General features: G+C 41.9%; 2 protein-coding genes and 1 long non-coding RNA gene across 5 annotated transcripts in view; 2 read left to right on the plus strand and 1 right to left on the minus strand.

Moving 5' to 3' along the window:
• Positions 1-20437, plus strand: part of LOC137487900 (uncharacterized) — a 1155393-nt gene that overhangs the window by 1098637 nt on the left and 36319 nt on the right. The window lies entirely within an intron of this gene.
• The window catches only part of LOC141378084 (uncharacterized), a 361025-nt gene that overhangs the window by 234750 nt on the left and 105838 nt on the right, over positions 1-20437 (plus strand). The window lies entirely within an intron of this gene.
• On the minus strand, positions 5950-18195 carry LOC103908925 (retrovirus-related Pol polyprotein). Of its 3 annotated transcripts, XM_073925511.1 has the most exons (3): positions 18009-18195; positions 7316-7411; positions 5950-6527 (listed from the first exon to the last, which is right to left on the minus strand). In XM_073925511.1, exons 2-3 carry the CDS (start codon positions 7406-7408, stop codon positions 6291-6293), a joined length of 330 nt encoding a protein of 109 aa, XP_073781612.1. In that variant the 5' UTR covers positions 7409-7411; positions 18009-18195; the 3' UTR covers positions 5950-6290. The 3 variants fall into 3 exon arrangements, with proteins under 3 accessions (XP_073781612.1, XP_068070220.1, XP_073781611.1); XM_068214119.2 differs by lacking the exon at positions 18009-18195 and having other exon boundaries at positions 7316-9170; XM_073925510.1 differs by lacking the exon at positions 18009-18195 and having other exon boundaries at positions 7268-9170.

The following is a 20437-nucleotide window of genomic DNA, read 5'->3' on the forward strand; positions in this document are numbered from 1 at the left end:
TTGAATAAAACTCAGGCGGAATTTCAAGCCAAGATTTGAAAATATTTCCTATCTCAGAATAAATGTGACTTTTTTTTTCAGTAGTCCTAAATTAGGGTAATATTAGGGTTAAAAAAAAAAAAACAAGCAAACAAAAAATGGTTTCTGTTGTGATCTTTGTATAGTGTTTATATAGAAGCTGTGATCTTACAATTTTCCATTCCATAAAATAGTTTCACAATGACATCATTAATAGAAGATGGCTGACAATGACAGTCAAGTGCTAAATGCATCAGACATTCCGAGAAAACATTTTATACAGGGAGATCAAATGACATCAAACATAATTAATATGTGCAATGAGTATGAAGAATATGGCAGTATTTTATAAACTAAACTTTAAAGTAAAATATTTTTTTTTTTCACCCAAAACCAGCTGTCATTGTATGTGGACATAATGCAACAGTGCAGTCAAATTGCATTAGTCTGATTCTGTAACCTGCTAGTATATCTATTTTATTTTTTCAGAAATGTTATAAATTGTTTTATATTGCAATAAACAGACATTTAGCAAATATATCGACGTAAATAACCATATTGGGCTTTCATACAAAACAAGAATAATTTTTTGCATGCCGTAAAGAAATCAGTTTTAACTGAAACTGAGCTATGTTAAATTTCAGATTTTTATTTACAACTGAGTTTCCCAGTTGTACTGGGTTGTGGCTAAATGGGCCTCGCTTTGTAAAACATATGCTGGAATAGTTGGGGGTTGATTCCGCTGTGGCGAACCCTGATAAATAAGGAACTAAACCGAAGGGAAAAAATGACCATATAACTGGTGATTCAACATGAATGGATGAAGTTGTTATAATCAGCAGTGATAGTTTTCCATGATCTTCACAAATTGCTAATGGGTTTCCACATGTGATACTACTGTTATTGTTTCTGAAATATGTTTTTTTTTTGTTTTTTGTTATTACACTAAAAAAATTTTTTTTCTGTTTGTTTAAACTACTGATTTGAAATGAGCTGAAACAACACAAGTCTTCAGGATTTTTGGAAAACAAACTAACTGTTTTATGTTCAATCCAATTAAATTTATAAAAACAAATAAGTTAACTTGATTTCTTCATGTTGTCCCAACACAAATCGATTGTGTGAAACCCAGCACTTTTTCATCACTGCAATGTCATTGTTCCTAATAATTTACTTAATATAAATAGCACACCATTTCATAAAAAATAAACTCCCATTAAATTCCATATTGTCAGCTATGTCTTTATGTAATTTTACTCACTTGTTACATAATGCCTACATATGTGGACAGTTAAATAATTTTCATATAAAACTAAATTTTGTAAAAAAATAAAAAATAAAAAATCCAATGGATTTTTAATTAAATATTTTTACCATTATAACAAAATACTAAAGTACTAAAATAATTTTGAAATCCATAGTGTTTTCCATGATTCAGGCATGAAAGATCTTCATACAGTAATTCATAAAAAAGTGTTACTGTGCTTGCAACTGCAATTGTTCAAAGTGCAGCTCCACGTCTGTGCTCAGTGAGTCTCCTTGTGCAGCTCCACCTCTGGGCTCAGTGGGTCTCCTGGTACAGCTCCACCTCTGGGTTCAGTGGGTCTCCAGGTGTAGCTCCACTAGTGAGCCAAAGCCAAGAATTGAAAACATTTGTAAAAAATCTGACAATAAATGTTGCACAACCAGTTTTCTGAATCACCAAAAGAAAACATTATTTTTCTTGCTATTCTAGCTATTTTAATGTATAACATGTCTGGGGTAGTATAAGTAATTCACTATTATAATCACTAGAGGAAAAGAAAACCTGATATTAAAAGAGGTCACTGTGAACTTCAGTGAATTTCTGAACTCCTTAAAAGATGTGCCATTGACATAAATGTTTTATATATATATATATATATATATATATATATATATATATATATATATATATATATATATATATATATATATATATATATATAAAGTGCTTAGTTGTTGGTTCTCCCTTTTAGAAACAGAAAGATTGGGCATATCCAGAACAATTTGTTTGAATAAAAGTTAGAATAAATTTCAGACAGAATTACAAGCCAAGAATTGAAAATATGTCCCAATCCCTGTATAAATTTGACAGTTTTAAAGACACATATTTATTGACTCTGTTATTTTTTAGGTAACTTAATTATTATAGGTAATTTACAGTTTAAGGTTAAATAAAACCAGATTAAAGTAATTGCTTGGAACATTATATGTACAAAAAAAAAAAAAACTCTAAACACTAAAGCATAATTGTAATGTTCTATTAACAGTTAATTGAAGCATAAGTTTAATTATTTAAAAAAACATAATATCTTTTATAATGTTATATAGTACATATAGTGTAAAAGCATGTATAGGACATATAGAATTCCATGATGACATCATTAACAGAAGATGACTGACAATGACAGCCATGTGTTAAAAACTCCAGACATTCTGTGAAAACATTTTATACAAGGATATCAGTTAAGGTAATATATACAGTTGAAGTCAAAATCATTCACCTTCCTGTGAATTTTTTATGATTATTTTTTTATATATTTCCCAGATGATGTTCAACAGTGCAAAGGATTATTATTATTTTTTAAAGTATTTCCTGTAATATATTTTCTTCTGGATAAAATCATATATTTTTTATTTGACTTAAAAGTTGTTTCAAACAAAAACATTTTAAGGTCAATATTATTAGCCCCCTTAAGCAATATCTTTTTGATTGGCTACAGAACACGCCACTGGTATACAATGTATTGCCTAATTAGGCCTATATTAACTTGCCTAGTAAGTGATCCAGTAAAGCCTTTAAAGTGCACTTGAAGATGGACACTAGTATCTTGCAAAAATCTAGTAAAATTTACTATCATCATGGCAAAAATAAAAGAAAGCAGTTATTAGAACTGAGTTATTGAAGTATTATGTTTAGAAATTTGTTCTCCATTTGTTCTCGGCTAATAAATCTGACCTAAACTGTATATAGTAGAGTGAAGTATGATTACTTGGAGTAAATTTGTAAAATGTACAGCTTAGATAAAAATGTGGTTTTACTCACCAAAAAACATACTGTCAATGAATGCGGAAAGAATGTAACAGTGCAGTTTAATTGCATTACAAGTCGGATTCTGTAACCAACTAGTAAATTGTTTTCTATTTTTTTTTTTCAACAATGTAATGAATTGTAAGGGCGATGCAGTGACGCAGTAGGTAGTGCTGTTGCCTCACAGCAAGAAGGTCGCTGGTTTGAGCCTCAGCTGGGTCAGTTGGCGTGGGTTTCCTCCGGGTGCTCTGGTTTCCCCCACAGTCCAAAGAAATGTGGCACAGGTGAATTGGGTAGGCTAAATTGTTCTATGAGTGTGAATAAGTGTGGATGTTTCCCAGAGATGGGTTGTGGCTGGAAGGGCATCCGCTGCGTAAAATTGTTACAAAAGTTGGCGGTTCATTCCGCTGTGGTGACCCTGGATTAATAAAGGGACTGTAGGGTCCAGCCAGTTAGTCCAATGACAGAGTCTACTGGTGTCTACTGGCCAGTGCACAATGTTGATTTACTTTAAACTTAACTAATATCTGACTCCAATTTTAGTATGAGGTGGTTTGAATATTAATACATTTATCCTTGTTTTATCTGACTCCAATTATAAAACATTGATAAAATTATTTAGTTCCTTTTAATATTACTTTAGATCATGATTGAAAATTCTCTTCGATTTGTTACCATATATTATTCTCATTTATTTTATCCTGAGTCTTGTGCCGGCCGACTATACAATCTCTTAAACACAAGCTTGTCTGTCTTGGTCATTAAACAGAGGCGATTAACCACTCTTCTAAAAAGATAGAACCCTACTTACTCAATTTAGGATATTTTATGTGGCCCCTATAGATCTGTTTTCTACTGAATCAAGAAAAACTATTTTAGTCATACCATAATCATTACTAAGCAGACAGATTCACTTAAACTATTAGTAACTTTGAAAAATCACCATATGATTTATACAGCATTATAAGTTTGTAGATGAAGGCCTAACTTACCCACATTTATATTGGTCTCAACAATACTTTGTTGTTTTAAATAGAAAATCCAAAAGGCCTTTTACAGTCTAAGTATACTTGAATTAATGCCAATGTGTTAGTCGGAGCTCTAAGAACATCGTATATCGAATTAAAGTAATCTACCAGGGATAAAAACATGAACTCTGTTTAAATAGTTTAGAACATAACAATTTATTAGTCAGTTAAATGTGTATTATGCCAATTCATTCAGTCCATTCATAAACGATCAATGCAAGACATCAAATACAAATCCAAGATTAAAAGATGCATACCTGACTTCAAAATCTGGATAACAGAATTGCCCAAACATTTTAGAAACTTTCCCTTAAATAGTAAATCCAAGAATCCCCTCAACGAAAGCAGCGTGTGAATAACAAAAGGCTTTTGCATTTAGTGGAACAGTTTCTGCCTGTAGGAAAGGCACACCCTTGGCAGTGGTTCAAAAGATACCTGCAGTTATATATTTATTGTTTTGATTATGTTGTAGTGGCAATTTTCTTTATAAAGGCGCTCTCTGTGGTCAAGAAACAAAGTCTTACTCGGAATGTCTTTTTTAGTTTTATTCTTTGCAAAGAAGGTCACAGTCATACAGCAACAACAGTTTCTACAGAATGAGACACTGAAGCAAAGTGTGTTCACTGTTCTATCTAGTTTGTACTGCTTGCAAGGTCAAATCCTAATAAGGCCCATTCTGTACGTGCATCAGGTGCTCCGCTGTTTCTGCTGTAAGTTTCCACTACACATGTTTATCTAAAAATGAATTTCCATAACAATTCCTCTCTTTTTATCATTCATTGATAACTCATTATTAAATTAATTTTTCAATTGATTTCTAAAATCACACAGGTTAATCATTTAACAGGTTTCTGCACACATCAAATACACTAGAGATGTTTAAACACTCTTCTTAATATAGTTTCCTCATTTAGAGTTACCTTTCAAAACATCCCTCTTCCCTGGGAGCCGAGCTAAACGAATAATCACTGTTATTGCGCTCCTGACCGAAATCAGACCCTCAGTCACCCCTCAGAGGTTCAAATCACAGAAATTGCCTGTTTTTTCACATTATTGATTTGTTCACACAACAAAATTCTGAAAGCATTTCTTCAATCAGTTAAAAAATTACTAACACTCTACATCATCAATTCATCAATAAAACTCACAAACATAAGAACACATTGTTGTTTCTGTACTCTTAAACATACATCACATTTACACTCTTCTCTCGATTTTCATGCAAATGATCACTCTTTTAAGACTTGTTACAGAACATACCAACTCATGCAGTTTGCTGTTTTTGTTTGGATAGACCCAAAATACATATAAGCAAGCAGATAGTTATCTCAAATTTCAAAAAGTCAGGTCCGTTAATATTTTCCCAATTAAGTAACAGCTGTCACCTAAAATTTTGTTCTCAATTTGTTTACGGTTTTTCTTTATCCATATCCATGTAGCTGCTGCTATTGTCAAAGTCATAATCAAAATCATCACCCATGTCAATCTTCATACCCTCTTCATTCACGGCCATCTTTACCATCTGATGTGATGTTGTAGATGTAATCAGTCTGCCCACTGACCATGATACAAATCTGAATATACATGGCAGACAACATAATATCACTAGACCCACCCCCAATACAGGTAACACCACAGTAAAGGCCCAGTAGATCCAGTTTCCCCACTTAAATGACAGCTAATCTAGCCATGAGTTGTTAGCGTTTTTAGGCTCTTTTACGGCCATTCTCATGTGGGCTACAATGTCAGAAATGGTTTGCTGGAATCAGGTTAATGAAAACAACAGAACACTCAGTGATAATAATAGCAACATCAGTATGATTTGTCTCAATCCACACACTCCATTGCCAGTTCCAGAGCAAGGAAGATGACGTAACATAATGTCAATGATAGTAACGTCAGCCACAACAAGGTTTTTTTCAGCCCACACATACCTGGCACTCGGAATGGATGCCAGCGAATCTTTTCGTCCATCTTCAGATCTTTAATGCGATGGTCAATCACAGCTTATTCACCTCTCTTTTGGTCGCTTTCTCCTCCGTCTGTTTGCTGCTTGGTGTTGTATGCAGAAGTTACTGTTTCACACACACACCTCTTGACTTTTTTGTTGCTTCGTTGCAGCTGTGACCTTGCTTCACTCAGATAGTAGCCTGCTGTTTTCTTCAGACAGCTTCAGAGCCCCTCTTTCTCTCCTACTGCCTCGTGGAATCCTTCTCAGGTGATGGAACTTTCCTGCAGTGCCCAGCATGCACCCACGTCGCCCGCTCTGCTACCTTTACCGCTGTCTCAGTGGTCAGTAGCACTTGAAATGGACCCAGCCAGCGTTTCGCTCTCCAGCTCTTTCTCCTCAGGTCCCTGATCACCACGAAATCGCCAGGCCTCAGACTGTGCAGTGGTCTCTCAGCAGCCTTCCCCTGTGCGGCCTTTACCTGCACACAAACATCGGACAACACATAAGACATTTCTTTACAGTAAATCAACATCAAATCTGTTGAGGGCAGCTGCTGTTTTCCCCCATTCACACCTACACGCGGTGGTCTACCAAAGAGAATTTCAAACGGGCTCAATTTCATTTTTGATCTTTTTCTCATTCTCATGTACATCAGGACAATGGGTAAAGCTTGAACCCATGTAAGCCCTGTGTCTTCACAATATTTTGCCAATTTGTTTTTTAGGATGCCATTTTCTCTTTCAACAGCTCCACCTGAAGCCGGATGGTAACTGCAATGTGTTCTCAAATCAATTTCCAAATATTGGCCCACTTGTTTGATTGCTTCATTAACAAAATGAGTACCATTATCTGAGCTTATTTTTCGTGGTATTCTCCATCTCAGCACAATTTCAGTCAGTAACGCTTTTGCTACCGCAGCCGAACCTTGGTTTGAGGTTGGAAAAACTTCAACCCATTTTGACCACATGTCAACCATCACCAAACAGTACCTTTTCCCATTGCATGGGGACAATTCAATGAAATCCATTATCAAATATTCAAATGGCCCTGTTGGAGGTGGATGAGATGATTGTGGAACTTTTATTGCTCTGGCCACATTATGTGTGTTGCAAATTACACATCGTCTACAGAAATTGTCCGCAAATGCAGTGAACCCCTTTGTGAACCACAGTCCACTTATTTGCGCAACCATTGCTGTTTTTGACACATGATCTTTACCGTGAAGTAATTTTGCATAATGTTGGAAAAAATGTTTAGTAAACATGCCTTGCCCTCAGCACACTTCCACACATTATCTTTCATCACACAGCCAGACTGTCTCCACTTGTTCTTCTCCAGCCCCATCGCAAAGGTCTGCATGTCCTGCAAAGAAGAACACACGTCATTGTTATCATCAACAGATAGCAAAGAACATTCAGAGTTGTCCTTGTCTTGGGACGCCGCGACTTTTGCTGCTCCATCTGCCCTGGAGTTACCTACAGAAACAGAATCTTTATTGTTAGTATGCGCTGCGCATTTACAAATGGCCAGTTTGTCAGGTAGTAAAATCGCATCCAGCAGCGCTGCCACTAAAGGAACATGAAGTATTGGTCGACCATCAGACTTTAGAAATTTTCTGTGTTTCCACGGAGCGCCAAAATCATGAGCTACCCCAAATGCATATCTTGAGTCAGTGTAAATTGTAGCCTCTTTTTCTGCCATCAATTTACATGCCTCTTTCAACGCCACAAGCTCTGCGGCCTGTGCAGAATAGTGCCCTGGCAATTTCCCAGAGGTCACCACATCAAATTCAGTTGTTACAGCGTAACCAACTTTATTCTGGCCTGTTTGTGGATCTTTGAATGCTGACCCATCCACAAAGAGGACATTGTCACAATTTTCAAGTGGTTCGTTGCGAACACACCTGTTCAAGTGCTGTTAAACAACAATGCTCTTCCCCATCTTAATCAGTAGGAAGAAGAGTAGCTGCATTCAAACCAGTACATTGTTTGACAGTCTACCTCCATGGTCCTGTAGGAGCAATGACGTCATGAAACCACTTCTTTCATGCCTGCTCTGCCTCTGTCGTCCACCCTAGTTTGTCAGTGGATTTCATCCCCTTCCCTAGTGTTAGGGTTTTCAGGGGTTGTTCCAAAATTGCATAATTTGGAATAAATGTGCGACAATATGAGCACATACCCAAAAAAGACAACACTTGTTTTTTTTCGTTAGTGGTTTTGGTACATTTTTTATACCACTCACCCTTTTTTCAGACAGAGATTTGCTGTGTGGTGTAATGACGTGCCCCAAAAATGTTACCCTTTGTTTAACACACTGCAATTTTTTCAAACTGACCTTGTGGCCCTCCTTAGCCAAATGCCTAAGGAGAGTCACAGTGTCTTTCACACACATCTCTTCATTCTCAGCACATATCAACAGGTCATCAACATACTGTAACTGCATACTGCAGTTCCAGCTGTCAGGATCAAAGGTTCCAAACTACAATGCTTCATTGTATAAAGTGAAACAGACACCTGACACAGACGTGTAAAGGTGTTGCCTTTGCCATTGAAATTAAATGCAATCCAAAACTGGCTGTCTTTGTTCACTGGCACAAATTAAATGCAAACCAAAACTGGCTGTCTTTGTCCACTGGCACACTGAAAAATGCATTTGCCAGATCAACCACTGAATAGAATTGTGATTTTTCAGGAATTTGTGACAAAATCGTGTACAGATTTGGAACTAATGGAGCCCTTTGTTTGACAGTTGCATTTACTGCTTGCAAATCCTGTACGAAACGCCATTCTGTAGGCATCCCATTATCCCTTATCTTTTTTACAGGAAAAATAGGTGTGCGAACCTCAGAATTGCATGGTACAATAACACCCTGTTCCAGTAAAGCTTCAAATACTGGGGTAATGGTCTGTAATCAGATTTTGCAGTGACTGCCACTGGATCACAACCTTTGATTAAACCAACATCATATTTGCTTTAAGCCCACAATTCACTTGGTATTTCTTCTAAAGCTGGGTGTATGTCTGCAGCGTTAAAGTCAACCATGCAAGAATTCTTTATGCAAAGTTTGTCAATAGCAGTCACAGTTTTTGAAACAGCTGTTTCAGTTTCACTGTCCACCCTAAAGGCCTGCGAGAGTGCGCTCAGTCTTCGGCTTCAACACGCTGCTTCACAAACGGGCCTAAATCAGCCCAAGACTTATATTTACCCTTGCAAACTCATATGTGAGGCACAGCCTGTGCTGACGTAGAATGAACACTGCCCTTCCGACAGAGACACTGAAACTGCACACAGACTATCCTTCCAGTACATTTTCTCCAAAATCAAAGTTTCATTTACATTTGCCTCAAACCAAGCTTTTTCAAACTCTGTATCTCTATCAGTTACGACATGTGACGTACAATGCAGTTCACCAGGAGACATATCACTGTCAAAAGGTTGTACACGTTCTTCAGCCAATTTGCAAATTGAATTAGCCCATTCATTGTTTTCAATGAGCCATTCATAAGCCCACTGTTGTGTTTATGATTCAAATAGCAAACAACAAAACTCCTCCCCATCTTCCACTCTCACACCTGAGGAGTCTGCTGTTAAAACCAAGTTTAATTCACACAAAATGTCCCTTCCGAGGATAGGAACAGGGCGTTTTGGTGAACAAACAAATTCATGTTTGAAAATTTTACCCCCCTCCGTCTCACAGGTCAGCAGAGCTGTAAATCGCTCAACCACTGTATGACCACATGCAGACAGAGACTCATGAAATTTGTTTGATAAAAATATTTTACACTGCAGGTCACATGGTCGTATGCAAGATATGCTAGCTTCACTATCAGACTTAACCAAGGTATTCTCAATCAAGGTATTCTCAATCAACATGGAATATTTTGGCATATTTAAAAAATGCTTCACTATTAAAAACAATGCCATTTCATCAGAAAAATGATCAACATTACTGTGATCAAAATTACAGTGGGAAATGCAAGCTTTTTCCTTCATTGCAGAGAGCCAGTATGTCAGTGTCAGGCTCGGATTAAGAACTCAGGGGCCCCTGGGCACATTGTCTTGTAAGGCCCCCTACCTGGCTGCACCCCTATAGTTGAATTTAAAAAATAAGAATAATATAATAAATTTTAAATAAAATGAATCTATAATTTGTTGCCCACATATTTAAATATATATATATATTGTAGCGAGGCAGAGGGAAAACAGCGGCACAACAGGATGAGTTTACAGACAAGTCCCCGGAGGGGTGCTTTATTTACAAATAGTGCGTTGTGTAAAAGGTTCTCTTCTTCAAGGTGAGGTGCTCTGGTGCTCCGGGAAGTAGGTGAAGGACAGTGAGTAGTCGGGTGAAGGATCGTCACGAGCTGGAGTCCGCTATGGAGAGACAGAGACACAAGCATTAGCACAGGGAGTCATAGAAGGAATGAAGCTCATCTTCTCCTGGCGTAGGTTGGGCTTATATGTCTCTCCGCTTGATGCCGTCCAGCTGTGAGCGATCCTGGCTTGATGATGGTCCAGCTGGGTGAAATTAGCGACCAGGGCGACGTGGCATGTAATCGCTCGCTACATTCCCCCCCCCTTAGCGTCGTCCTGGTCCTGGGTGTCCTGCGGAGAAAAGGTAGAGTATTGAGAGGGGGGGTAGAATGGTTTGACAGACCTGCCCATCCTGACCATAGCCTTGAGAGCCCGTCGGCGTTTCCGTGGGAGGCCCCGGCTCGATGTTTCACTGTGAAGTTATAATCCTGGAGCGACAGGAACCATCTGGTGACTCGAGCGTTGTTATTTTTCACTGTTGACATCCATTGAAGTAGAGCGTGGTCGGTCACCAGGGTGAATCTTCTGCCAAGGAGATAATACCTGAGCTCCAGGATTGCCCACTTGATCGCCAGGGCCTCTTTCTCTACCGTGGCGTACCGGGTCTCTGCAGGGGTAAGCTTCCGACTCACGTACATGATGGGATGTTCTTCATCGCCGTGGACCTGGGAGAGGACCGCGCCCAGGCCCGAGTCGGAAGCGTCTGTCTGAAGAATGAAGGGGCAGCCAAAGTCAGGTGCGTGCAGTACCGGTGAGGATGTCAGTGCCGTCTTCAGGGCTTGGAACACGCCATCTGCTTCTCTGTTCCATTTTATCCTCTCTGGCTGCCCCTTTTTGGTCAGGTCTGTCAAAGGGCTGGCTATGGATGAGAAATTGGGAATGAAACATCTATAGTAGCCCGCTAACCCCAGAAATGCACGTACCTGGGTCTTTGTGGTGGGTTGTGGAGTTTCTTGTAGTGCTCTGATCTTGTTCTGTTGTGGCTGTATGAGACCTCTACCGATGTGGAAACCGAGGTATTTGGCTTCTGCTAGACCCAGGTGGCATTTCTTGGGATTAGCTGTGAGCCCAGCCCTACGAAGATCAAGGAGCACCCTCCGTAACCGGGATAGATGTTCTTCCCATGACTCGGAGTGGACGATAAGGTCGTCGAGGTATGCTGCTGCATACGGCTGGTGGGGTCTCAGCAGGATATCCATCATTCGCTGGAATGTTGCTGGAGCCCCGTGGAGCCCGAAGGGAAGAACCCGGTATTGCCAGTGCCCACCGGGAGTGGAGAAGGCGGTTTTCTCCTTGGCGCTTTCACTTAGTGGTAATTGCCAGTAGCCTTTGGTGAGGTCGATCGTGGATATGAATCGGGCTCCACCCAGCCGATCCAGCAGCTCGTCCACCCGAGGCATGGGGTACCCGTCGAATTTGGAGATTTCATTCAGCTTCCTGAAGTCATTGCAGAAACGGAGGGTGCCGTCGGGTTTGGGGACCATCACTATGGGGCTGGACCACGGGCTACGAGATGGTTCGATGATTCCCAATTTCCTCATCTTTTGGATCTCCTCGTTGATAGCCAGCCGGCGAGCTTCTGGTACTCGATAAGGCCTCTGCCGGACGATGGTGCCAGGTGGGGTGATGATGTCGTGCTGGATGATGGTGGTTCGGCCCGGTTTCTCTGAGAACACATCCCTGAACTGACCGACCAAGGCTTGCAGCTCCGCCTTCTGATTCGGTGAGAGTTGCTCACCTATATGGACAACGGGAGAAGTTTCTTCTGAGAAGGCAACTAGATGACCTGGAGCTGCAACCCATTTCTTCATCAAGTTGATGTGGTAAAGTTGTTCTTCTCTTCTTCGTCCCGGCTGACGGACTCGATAGTTTACCGGCCCTACCCTTTCTACCACTGTATATGGCCCCTTCCAAGAGGCCAAAAACTTAGAGGTGGTGGTAGGTATCAGGATCATTACTTTGTCCCCTGGGTGGAACTCTCTGGGTTGGGCAGGCCGGTTATATAATCTCTGTTGGGCGCGCTGGGCTTCGGTCAGATGTTGTTTGACGATGGGCATGACTTTTTCTATTCGTCCTCTCATGTCCCGTACGTGCTCAATCACTGACCGTTGTGGGGCTGGCTCTTGCTCCCAAGCTTGACGAGCCACGTCCAATAGCCCTCGTGGTTGGCGGCCGAACAGCAATTCAAAGGGTGTGAAGCCTGTAGATCCTTGGGGAACTTCTCTAATCCCGAAAAGCACGTACGGGATCATGAGGTCCCAGTCGCGCCCATCCTCTGCCACCACCCTGCGGAGCATCTGCTTCAGCGTCTTATTGAAGCGCTCCACCAAGCCATCAGTCTGCGGATGATAAACAGAAGTTTTTATTTCCTTTACCTTTAGGAGGCGGCAGAGGTCTGCCATCAGCCGGGACATGAATGGGGTGCCCTGGTCGGTCAGTATCTCTGCTGGTATTCCCACTCGGCTGCACAATAAAAACAGCTCCTTAGCGATTGCCGATGACGTGGCTTTTCTCAGAGGTATCGCTTCTGGATATCTGGTGGCGTAGTCGAGGATGACAAGGATGTGTTCATGTCCCCGGGCCGACTTCGGCAAAGGCCCTATCAAGTCCATGCCAATGCGGTTGAAGGGCACCTCAATGATGGGTAATGGTATCAGAGGGCTGGGGGGTGGTCGTTGGGGAGACGTTCTTTGGCAGATGTCACATGCCTGACAATACCTCTTGACTTCTCCATCCAACCCGGGCCAGTGGAAACGATCTCTGATCCTTTTGATCGTGTTGGCTGCTCCTAGATGTCCTGCCATCGGGTGAGTATGTGCCAGTTCCAGAACCGTCTCCCTTTTGGTCCTCGGGACGACCAATAGCGTCTTCGTTTCCCCCCGCCTCTCTGCGACACAGTACAGCAGACCATTTTGTACAATAAAATGTGGGAGGGGGTGAGGGCTGGGAAACCGTTCGTTACCGTCTATGATCCGGACTTGTGGCCAGCAGTGCTTCAACGTTTCGTCTTCACGCTGTGCTCTTCCGAAGTCGCCACCTGCGGTAATCTGTTGGAAAAGATCATAGTACAGGTTAGCCGATGATGACTCACCCCCTCTGTCGCTCTCGGTGGCCATCAGCGCTGGTTGGCGGTCCCGTTGAGCCCGTCCCTTGCTGTTCTTCTTTGCACGAGCCGATCAAGCCTGATGGTGGGTGAGGAGATCATCGAACCCCGGCCAGTCTCTGCCCAGAAGAAGGGGTACTGGAAGATCTGGAACCACTCCTACTTCGATGCGCCAGCTTCCCGACTTCGTCGCTATGGTGACTCTTTGGGCGGGTACGTGGCGGGTATCACCGTGTATGCATGTAATCGGGATTCGACCTTTCCCTTCTTGATGGGATTTTAATGTGTTTGGGTGGACCAGTGTTATTGCACTTCCTGTATCCAGTGTGGCCGTCTGCGTTTTCCCGTCTAAGCATACTTTTCGGGTGGGAGCTTCGGGAGGGACGTTGCGATGTACCACGCACCCTGCCGTCCAGGCCGGGGTCGAGAGTGCTGTTGGCTCTGTGGGCATCGGCTCGTCGACTGGGCTGGGGACCGCCGGTCTGCTGCCTGGTCGTGCTGTGCCCTCCACCGGTCGCCATGGCGCATTTACCCTCCGGGGTGGCAGAGCCGCTCTCTCCCCAGTCTCCCGGGCCACGTGAGCTTCTGCCAGCTCCACCGCCTCCACCAAAGCGGCCAGCGAGTCGGGGTTCCTCATGCTGGTAAGTGTGCGGAGCCGTCTGGGTAGCGCCCTCATCATCTTTTCAATGACCACCTTCTCAGCGACCTGGACTGCGGTTGGATCTCCTCCTAACAACCATAATCTTCCCAATCTGGATAAGTTGGCTGCTTGGGTCCGAACCGGCTGTTTGTCATCATATGACCACTGAGAAAATTGTTGTGCTGCGCTTATGTTGGAGAGTCCCATTCTGGCGAGTATCTCCTTCTTTAATGCTTTATAGTCGTCGTTTTTCGGTGTCTCTAATGCGAAATAAGCTCTTTGAGCTTCTCCAGTCAGGAATAGTGCCAACGTCCTCGCCCAACTTTCCTTCGGCTATCTCTCTCTTTCCGCGATTACCTCAAAGGTGTGCAGGTAAGCATCAATATCGTCCAGGTCGCTGAGTTTTGTGATAAATCTATGGGCGCTCACCTCAGAAAACTGGCTGGAACCGGCCGCTTGGCGGAGCTGTTGTTCCATAGGGTCTTGTCTGGCGGTGAGTTGTTCAGTTATCACTTGTTGTCTTCTTGAGATTTCCGCTAGATGGCGTACTACCTCTTCGATCGACATGACTCAGGAGGGGATGACAGTCAAGTAAGAGAGCGTGAGTGAGAGAGAGAGAGCGGATGCCTGTCTGTAAACAGAAGAAAAACAGAGAAAATTCAGTGGTTACTTCTTCTTACTGGTAAGTGCTGAATTTTTTTCCCTCTGAAAAAGCGCGCATTCTCCACCAGTTGTAGCGAGGCAGAGGGAAAACAGCGGCACAACAGGATGAGTTTACAGACAAGTCCCCGGAGGGGTGCTTTATTTACAAATAGTGCGTTTTGTAAAAGGTGCTCTTCTTCAAGGTGAGGTGCTCTGGTGCTCCGGGAAGTAGGTGAAGGACAGTGAGTAGTCGGGTGAAGGATCGTCACGAGCTGGAGTCCGCTATGGAGAGACAGAGAGACAAGCATTAGCACAGGGAGTCATAGAAGGAATGAAGCTCATCTTCTCCTGGCGTAGGTTGGGCTTATATGTCTCTCCGCTTGATGCCGTCTAGCTGTGAGCGATCCTGGCTTGATGATGGTCCAGCTGGGTGAAATTAGCGACCAGGGCGACGTGGCATGTAATCGCTCGCTACATTATATATATATATATATATATATATATATATATATATATATATATATATATATATATATATATATATATATATATATATATATATATATTTTTTTTTTTTAAAGGGTATTTTAATGTATTGCTTGTACAAACTTATAAAGCATATTATTGCCATGGCATATAACGCACAATGCTTCTCCAATCCAGTTCTATGAATCTGAGTTCTATGAATCTGACTCTTTCATAATACAAACACTGATTTAACGTTACTGTCTCTCTCCTCCTCTCCCTGTATTTTCTCTACTCTTCTCGTGATGAAGACTTGATTATAAACCTAAAAGTATCCAAAATCACACACACTATACCTCTTCTCTCCCGTCTCTCTCCTCTTCTGGGCCTTTCTCTCTCTCTCTCTCCCTCTCTCTCTACTTTTCTGTCTGTTTCTCACATGATGAATCCAGTCCGCGCTGCGCTGCCGTTAGCCTCCTCCGCCTGGTTAATGCTAGCTTCTCATCATTTAAAGTTACCATAATAGCGTCTTCTTCTCTACCCTCATTCTCCTGATCATGGGTCTGTTTAAAGATAGTGTGTATGGAAAATGCCTCAATAAAGATGCCTCCTCTCCTCTTTCTCTCGCGTTTGCTAAATCCACTTGTCCACTCATTTTTGATCTATGACAGATATAACGTTACACTAAAGTCCGCTCAGTTTAGTGCGGGTTATTACAAAACTGACGTTTCCGCGCTTGACCAATTACAGTTTTTGCAGAGAGGGAGGCACCTATAATGAGGCTAAACATTATTAAATACCCACGAGACACTTGCGACTTTATATCACATTTGCATTATTTTTAAAAAATGTTTCCTTCCTGATAAAAATAAATATATTTCCAATCTGATATGTAATGGGGAGAAAAAAAATTAGCACATGTTCAGCTGATGGTGGATTCGAACCGAGTTCATGATCAATCGCGTCAAAAGATGATGCTGTGCGCCTTACAAGGTGCACCACTGCGGCAGTAACAATATGAAGCTCTTTACTTATATTGTCTCTATCAATCAGGCGATGATGGGCGTAAACCCTGAATAGCTTATTCCAACTAGATGCGCTATTTGCAATTAGCCTAAAAAGACACTCTGAAATCTTTTTTTCTCCCCCCTCGCAGGGGCCCCTAGTGCGCACAGGCCCCTGGGCCTGTGCCCATAAGGCCCATTGGTTAATTCGGCCCTGGTAAGTGTAAGTGAATATGTGTGTATAAAAATGTGTCTGCATTTAAACATGTTAGTAAAAAAATGTTCACTTCCCTTTACTGTAGCTGTTGGCTGTTTGCCCCGACCCCCTCCTTTCTGCTCTTCCCTCTCCGCACATCAGTTCCTCGTTGTTGGTTAGAGTCTTTCGGGTCAATCCTTGACCAAAAGTCCATCTCGGTTGCAACGCAGACATTTGGTACCGGTTCACATCACGTGCACCACAGGCTCTGCAGGTTTCATTGCCATACGTCACATTCCAGTTTCTCCATCTTCTGGAATCTTTCTCCCCCTTGACACCTTTGTCACCTTTGAACTTGGTTGTCAGGTGTTGGTTGGATCTTTGGTTGGCCACTTGTACCAGAGCCATGCACAGCTCCCTTTCTGCTTTCTTCTTGTCTTGCTCTTGCTTCACTGTCAGCATGTCTTTAGCATGTTGAGCACACAGCAGAATGTTCGTTAAATGTCCATTTCTCCAGTTCAAACAGATGTCCTTCACTCGCTTGAGGTGGGAATTTCGTTGGTGCGGTCGGAGGTCTTCTGGGACAGTAGCAGTTGAGATCTGAGTCAGTTTTCAGGGCTTGCAGCTCAGCCACAGGATAGTGATGGTACGGCGGTACATGTATGAAAACAGATGTATAGAAAGGATTAGTAGTGCTAATTACTCTTTCATTTACCCTTTTTACATTTTTCATGCCAGCTGCCTCTGCAGCATTTTCCTCTTTGCCTCTTATCTGCCTCCCTGAGCCAACAATCAACAGTGTCTCCATACGACACACACACACATGCCTTTCACAACAACCACAACCTGCTTTTCCTTCTGCCTTCTCATCTGCTTTTTCATTATGTTTAACCTAGTAACACTCAACATTCCTTTTCCCTTAGAAACTTGTGATGCTTTATTGTTTTCCTATCTCTTGCATGCCTTTTTCTTTTTTTTTTCTTTTTCCGTATAAATTTTCCATATTCCAAAACACCGGTGTATCATATCTTTTTATTTTGCTTTGAGACTTCCCCATGCTGGCAATGATCTTTTAATCTGTCGGACGTCTCCAACAGATTTCGATGTTTCACCTAAAATCAAAAAGTTAAGCCTTCCAGCTCTAATTTTGTGGCCCCCAATTTCAACCCCCTATTAGAAGTAAATCGCTCGGCCCCTGATTTCAACCTCCTTCCGGAAGTAAATCGCACAGCCCTAGATTTCAACCTCTTTTTGGAAGTAAATCGCACAGCCCCCTGATTTCAACCCCCTCCCGGGAGTAAATCGCAGTTAGCTAGCCAAACGTGTTAAAAAGGTCTTGATCTTAGTCAGGTGCCAGTATCTCACTTGTGTAAGGTCTTGATCTTAGCTAAATGCCAGATCTCACTTGTAAAAAGGTCTCGATCCCCGCCTGATGTCAGATCTCACTTGCATTAATCACGCTGCTATCCCACAGAGACAGATCTACCAGCATGGTGATGGCCCAAATTACAGTGAAAACCCCTTTTAAATGCCTAATCAAATGCCCAAAACTGTTCAATTTTCTTTTAGTAATAAACAAAGAATTTGTCTCTTACCAGAGAGTTCAGATGCCACTTGAGTTCTTTTTCCCAGATGTCAGTGGGGTTCCCCTCCAAGCCCTGCGGTCGGCCCCTCAACCCTCAATTGAGCGGGGCAGGGCTGTGACACGAAGTCCCAGGATGATCAGTCACCGTCCGCAGGGTCCGGAAAAGTTCCTCCAAGACATCCCACTATTCTGACACCAAATTGTAGTGGCTATTTTCTTTATAGAGGCGCTCTCTGTGGTCAAAAAACAAAGTCTTACTCGGAATGTCTTTTCAAAGTTTTATTCTTTGCAAAGAAGGTCACAGTCATACAGCAACAACAGTTTCTGCAGAGTGAGACACTGAAGTCAAGTGTGTTCACCCTTTTATCTGGTTTTTACTGCTTACAAGGTCAAATCCTAATAATGCCCATTCTGACGACAGTAACTACAGAATGAGACACTGAAGCAAAGTGTGTTCACTGTTCTATCTAGTTTGTACTGCTTGCAAGGTCAAATCCTAATAAGGCTTATTCTGTACGTGCATCAGGTGCTCCACTGTTTCTGCTGTAAGTTTCCACTACACATGTTTATCTAAAAATGAATTTCCATAACAATGTCTATTTCTGAGGGAATGAGACCATTGTACCAGTCGCACTGAGACATTTCAAATGATATTAAACATGATAGATAAAGTGACTTGGGTTGATTTAGAACATTCAGACTTTGAAATGACCATTCTGTGTGAGTTCAGTGAAAAGGGGCTGATTAACCAAGGTGGGTTTTGAGAAATATTTTAAATGTAAATGAAGGAAAGGAGGGGAGCTGATTTTTGCCACATTCCCACCTGCTGGGTTGTGGAGCCGATTGTCTCAGTGTTTTTGGCTCATGTTTGAACTGTCAAAGACATCAAAATATTTGTGATATCTCAAGTCTTACAGGACTAAGTTGAAAAGAAAATAAATGAATGAATTGTCTTATAGTAATAAACAAACATTTAGCAAATATATCAACATGAATAACTATTTAGGGCTTTCATGTTTTTTTATTATAGTTTATTATTATTGCTCTTAATAACTGAGCTGATAATAATAGCATTAACTGTGGCTTTATGTCCCATTTTATTCCTTTGTTGTACGGTGTCCACATATGTGGACAGTTAATGATAATAAAAAAAGAGAAACTAAAATGGATGTACATTTTTGCACATGCAGCGGACTTGAGGTCCTTAGAGCATAGTCGGTTGTGGTGCAGGGCTCATGTAACAAGCCTGAGTCTAAACCACCCTTTTGCAGCTGGACCAGCACCTGCACTTGGTAGTGCTGGTAGGTGGCCATAGCGTGCAGGGTGGAAGCAGCCTAGCCTGCGGCTGTGTGGGCTCTGGCTCCAAGGGAGGCAGATAACCTAAACGCCTTGGACGAGAGACATGGCTGACCCCTCCAGGACGAAACACCATGCACGCCCGCAATGGCACACTTAGGGCTCTATTGTGACTGTCCATGCGCAGGGCGCAAACGCTTTCAGGGCGTGTCAGAATGCATTTTTGCTAATTTACGGACGGGAAAATGTGCTTTGCGCCAAGGCGCATGTGCTAAAAGGGTTGAGTTTATTTTCTTAATGAGTTTTAGGAGTGTTTTGAGAATAAACCAATTAGAGTCTCATCTCCCATTCCCTTTAAGACCCAGCTGCGTCGTGCCAAGAGCGCATTCGCTATTTACAGGACGTAAAGTAAGTCTAAGTGGAAAAAATGAGCATTTCACAAGCAAACAGTTAACAGTTGACAGTTTTTTAACAGAAAACTGTTAAACAGAGCATCTACTGCGTGAGAATGAGAGATAATGGATCTACTTTCACATTCGCTCTTGAATAGGGAAACCTTTACGCACAGACATCAATTAGTCTATAAATAATTAATTTTGTTTGTTAAGCGCAAAGATTTGTTTCAAAACTATTTCTAAATTCAGTTCTAATTTCCAGCAAACGAATAAATGAACAATAATGAGCAAGTGTGGTCAAAATACTGAGTTATTTCCAAATACACCTGCCATGCCCCATATGGTCTAAAACCTGACAGGGGGGCAAATCTAAGCTTGTTTTTAATTAAACAAATATAAATATGGATATATTAAATAATACTGCTAATAATAATAACATTATACAAAAGCAAATTGTTATGAATGAACTGAAAAAGCCTCCCGAGAGGCAGTGCAGTGCGTAAGCGAGGCGTAACTCTGCGCCGCAGTTTAGATCGGGTTAGTTTTGGTCTAATCAAAAATCTATTATAGCTTCTTAAAATAGAGACGTGCCAGCGGTCCGCCTCAAAACGTCTCCCTTTTTAGACCAGAACGCCTATGGGCGCACAAATGAGCGCTAATGCATTTGCTATTTAAACAGCGGAGCGCAACGCTTCAAAACGACTCTTGCGCCAACCTGAAACTACCAAAAGACTATTGCTCCGCGTCT

Source organism: Danio rerio, chromosome 16 (assembly GCF_049306965.1).
Source record: "Danio rerio strain Tuebingen ecotype United States chromosome 16, GRCz12tu, whole genome shotgun sequence".
Classification (NCBI taxonomy): Eukaryota; Metazoa; Chordata; class Actinopteri; order Cypriniformes; family Danionidae; genus Danio; species Danio rerio.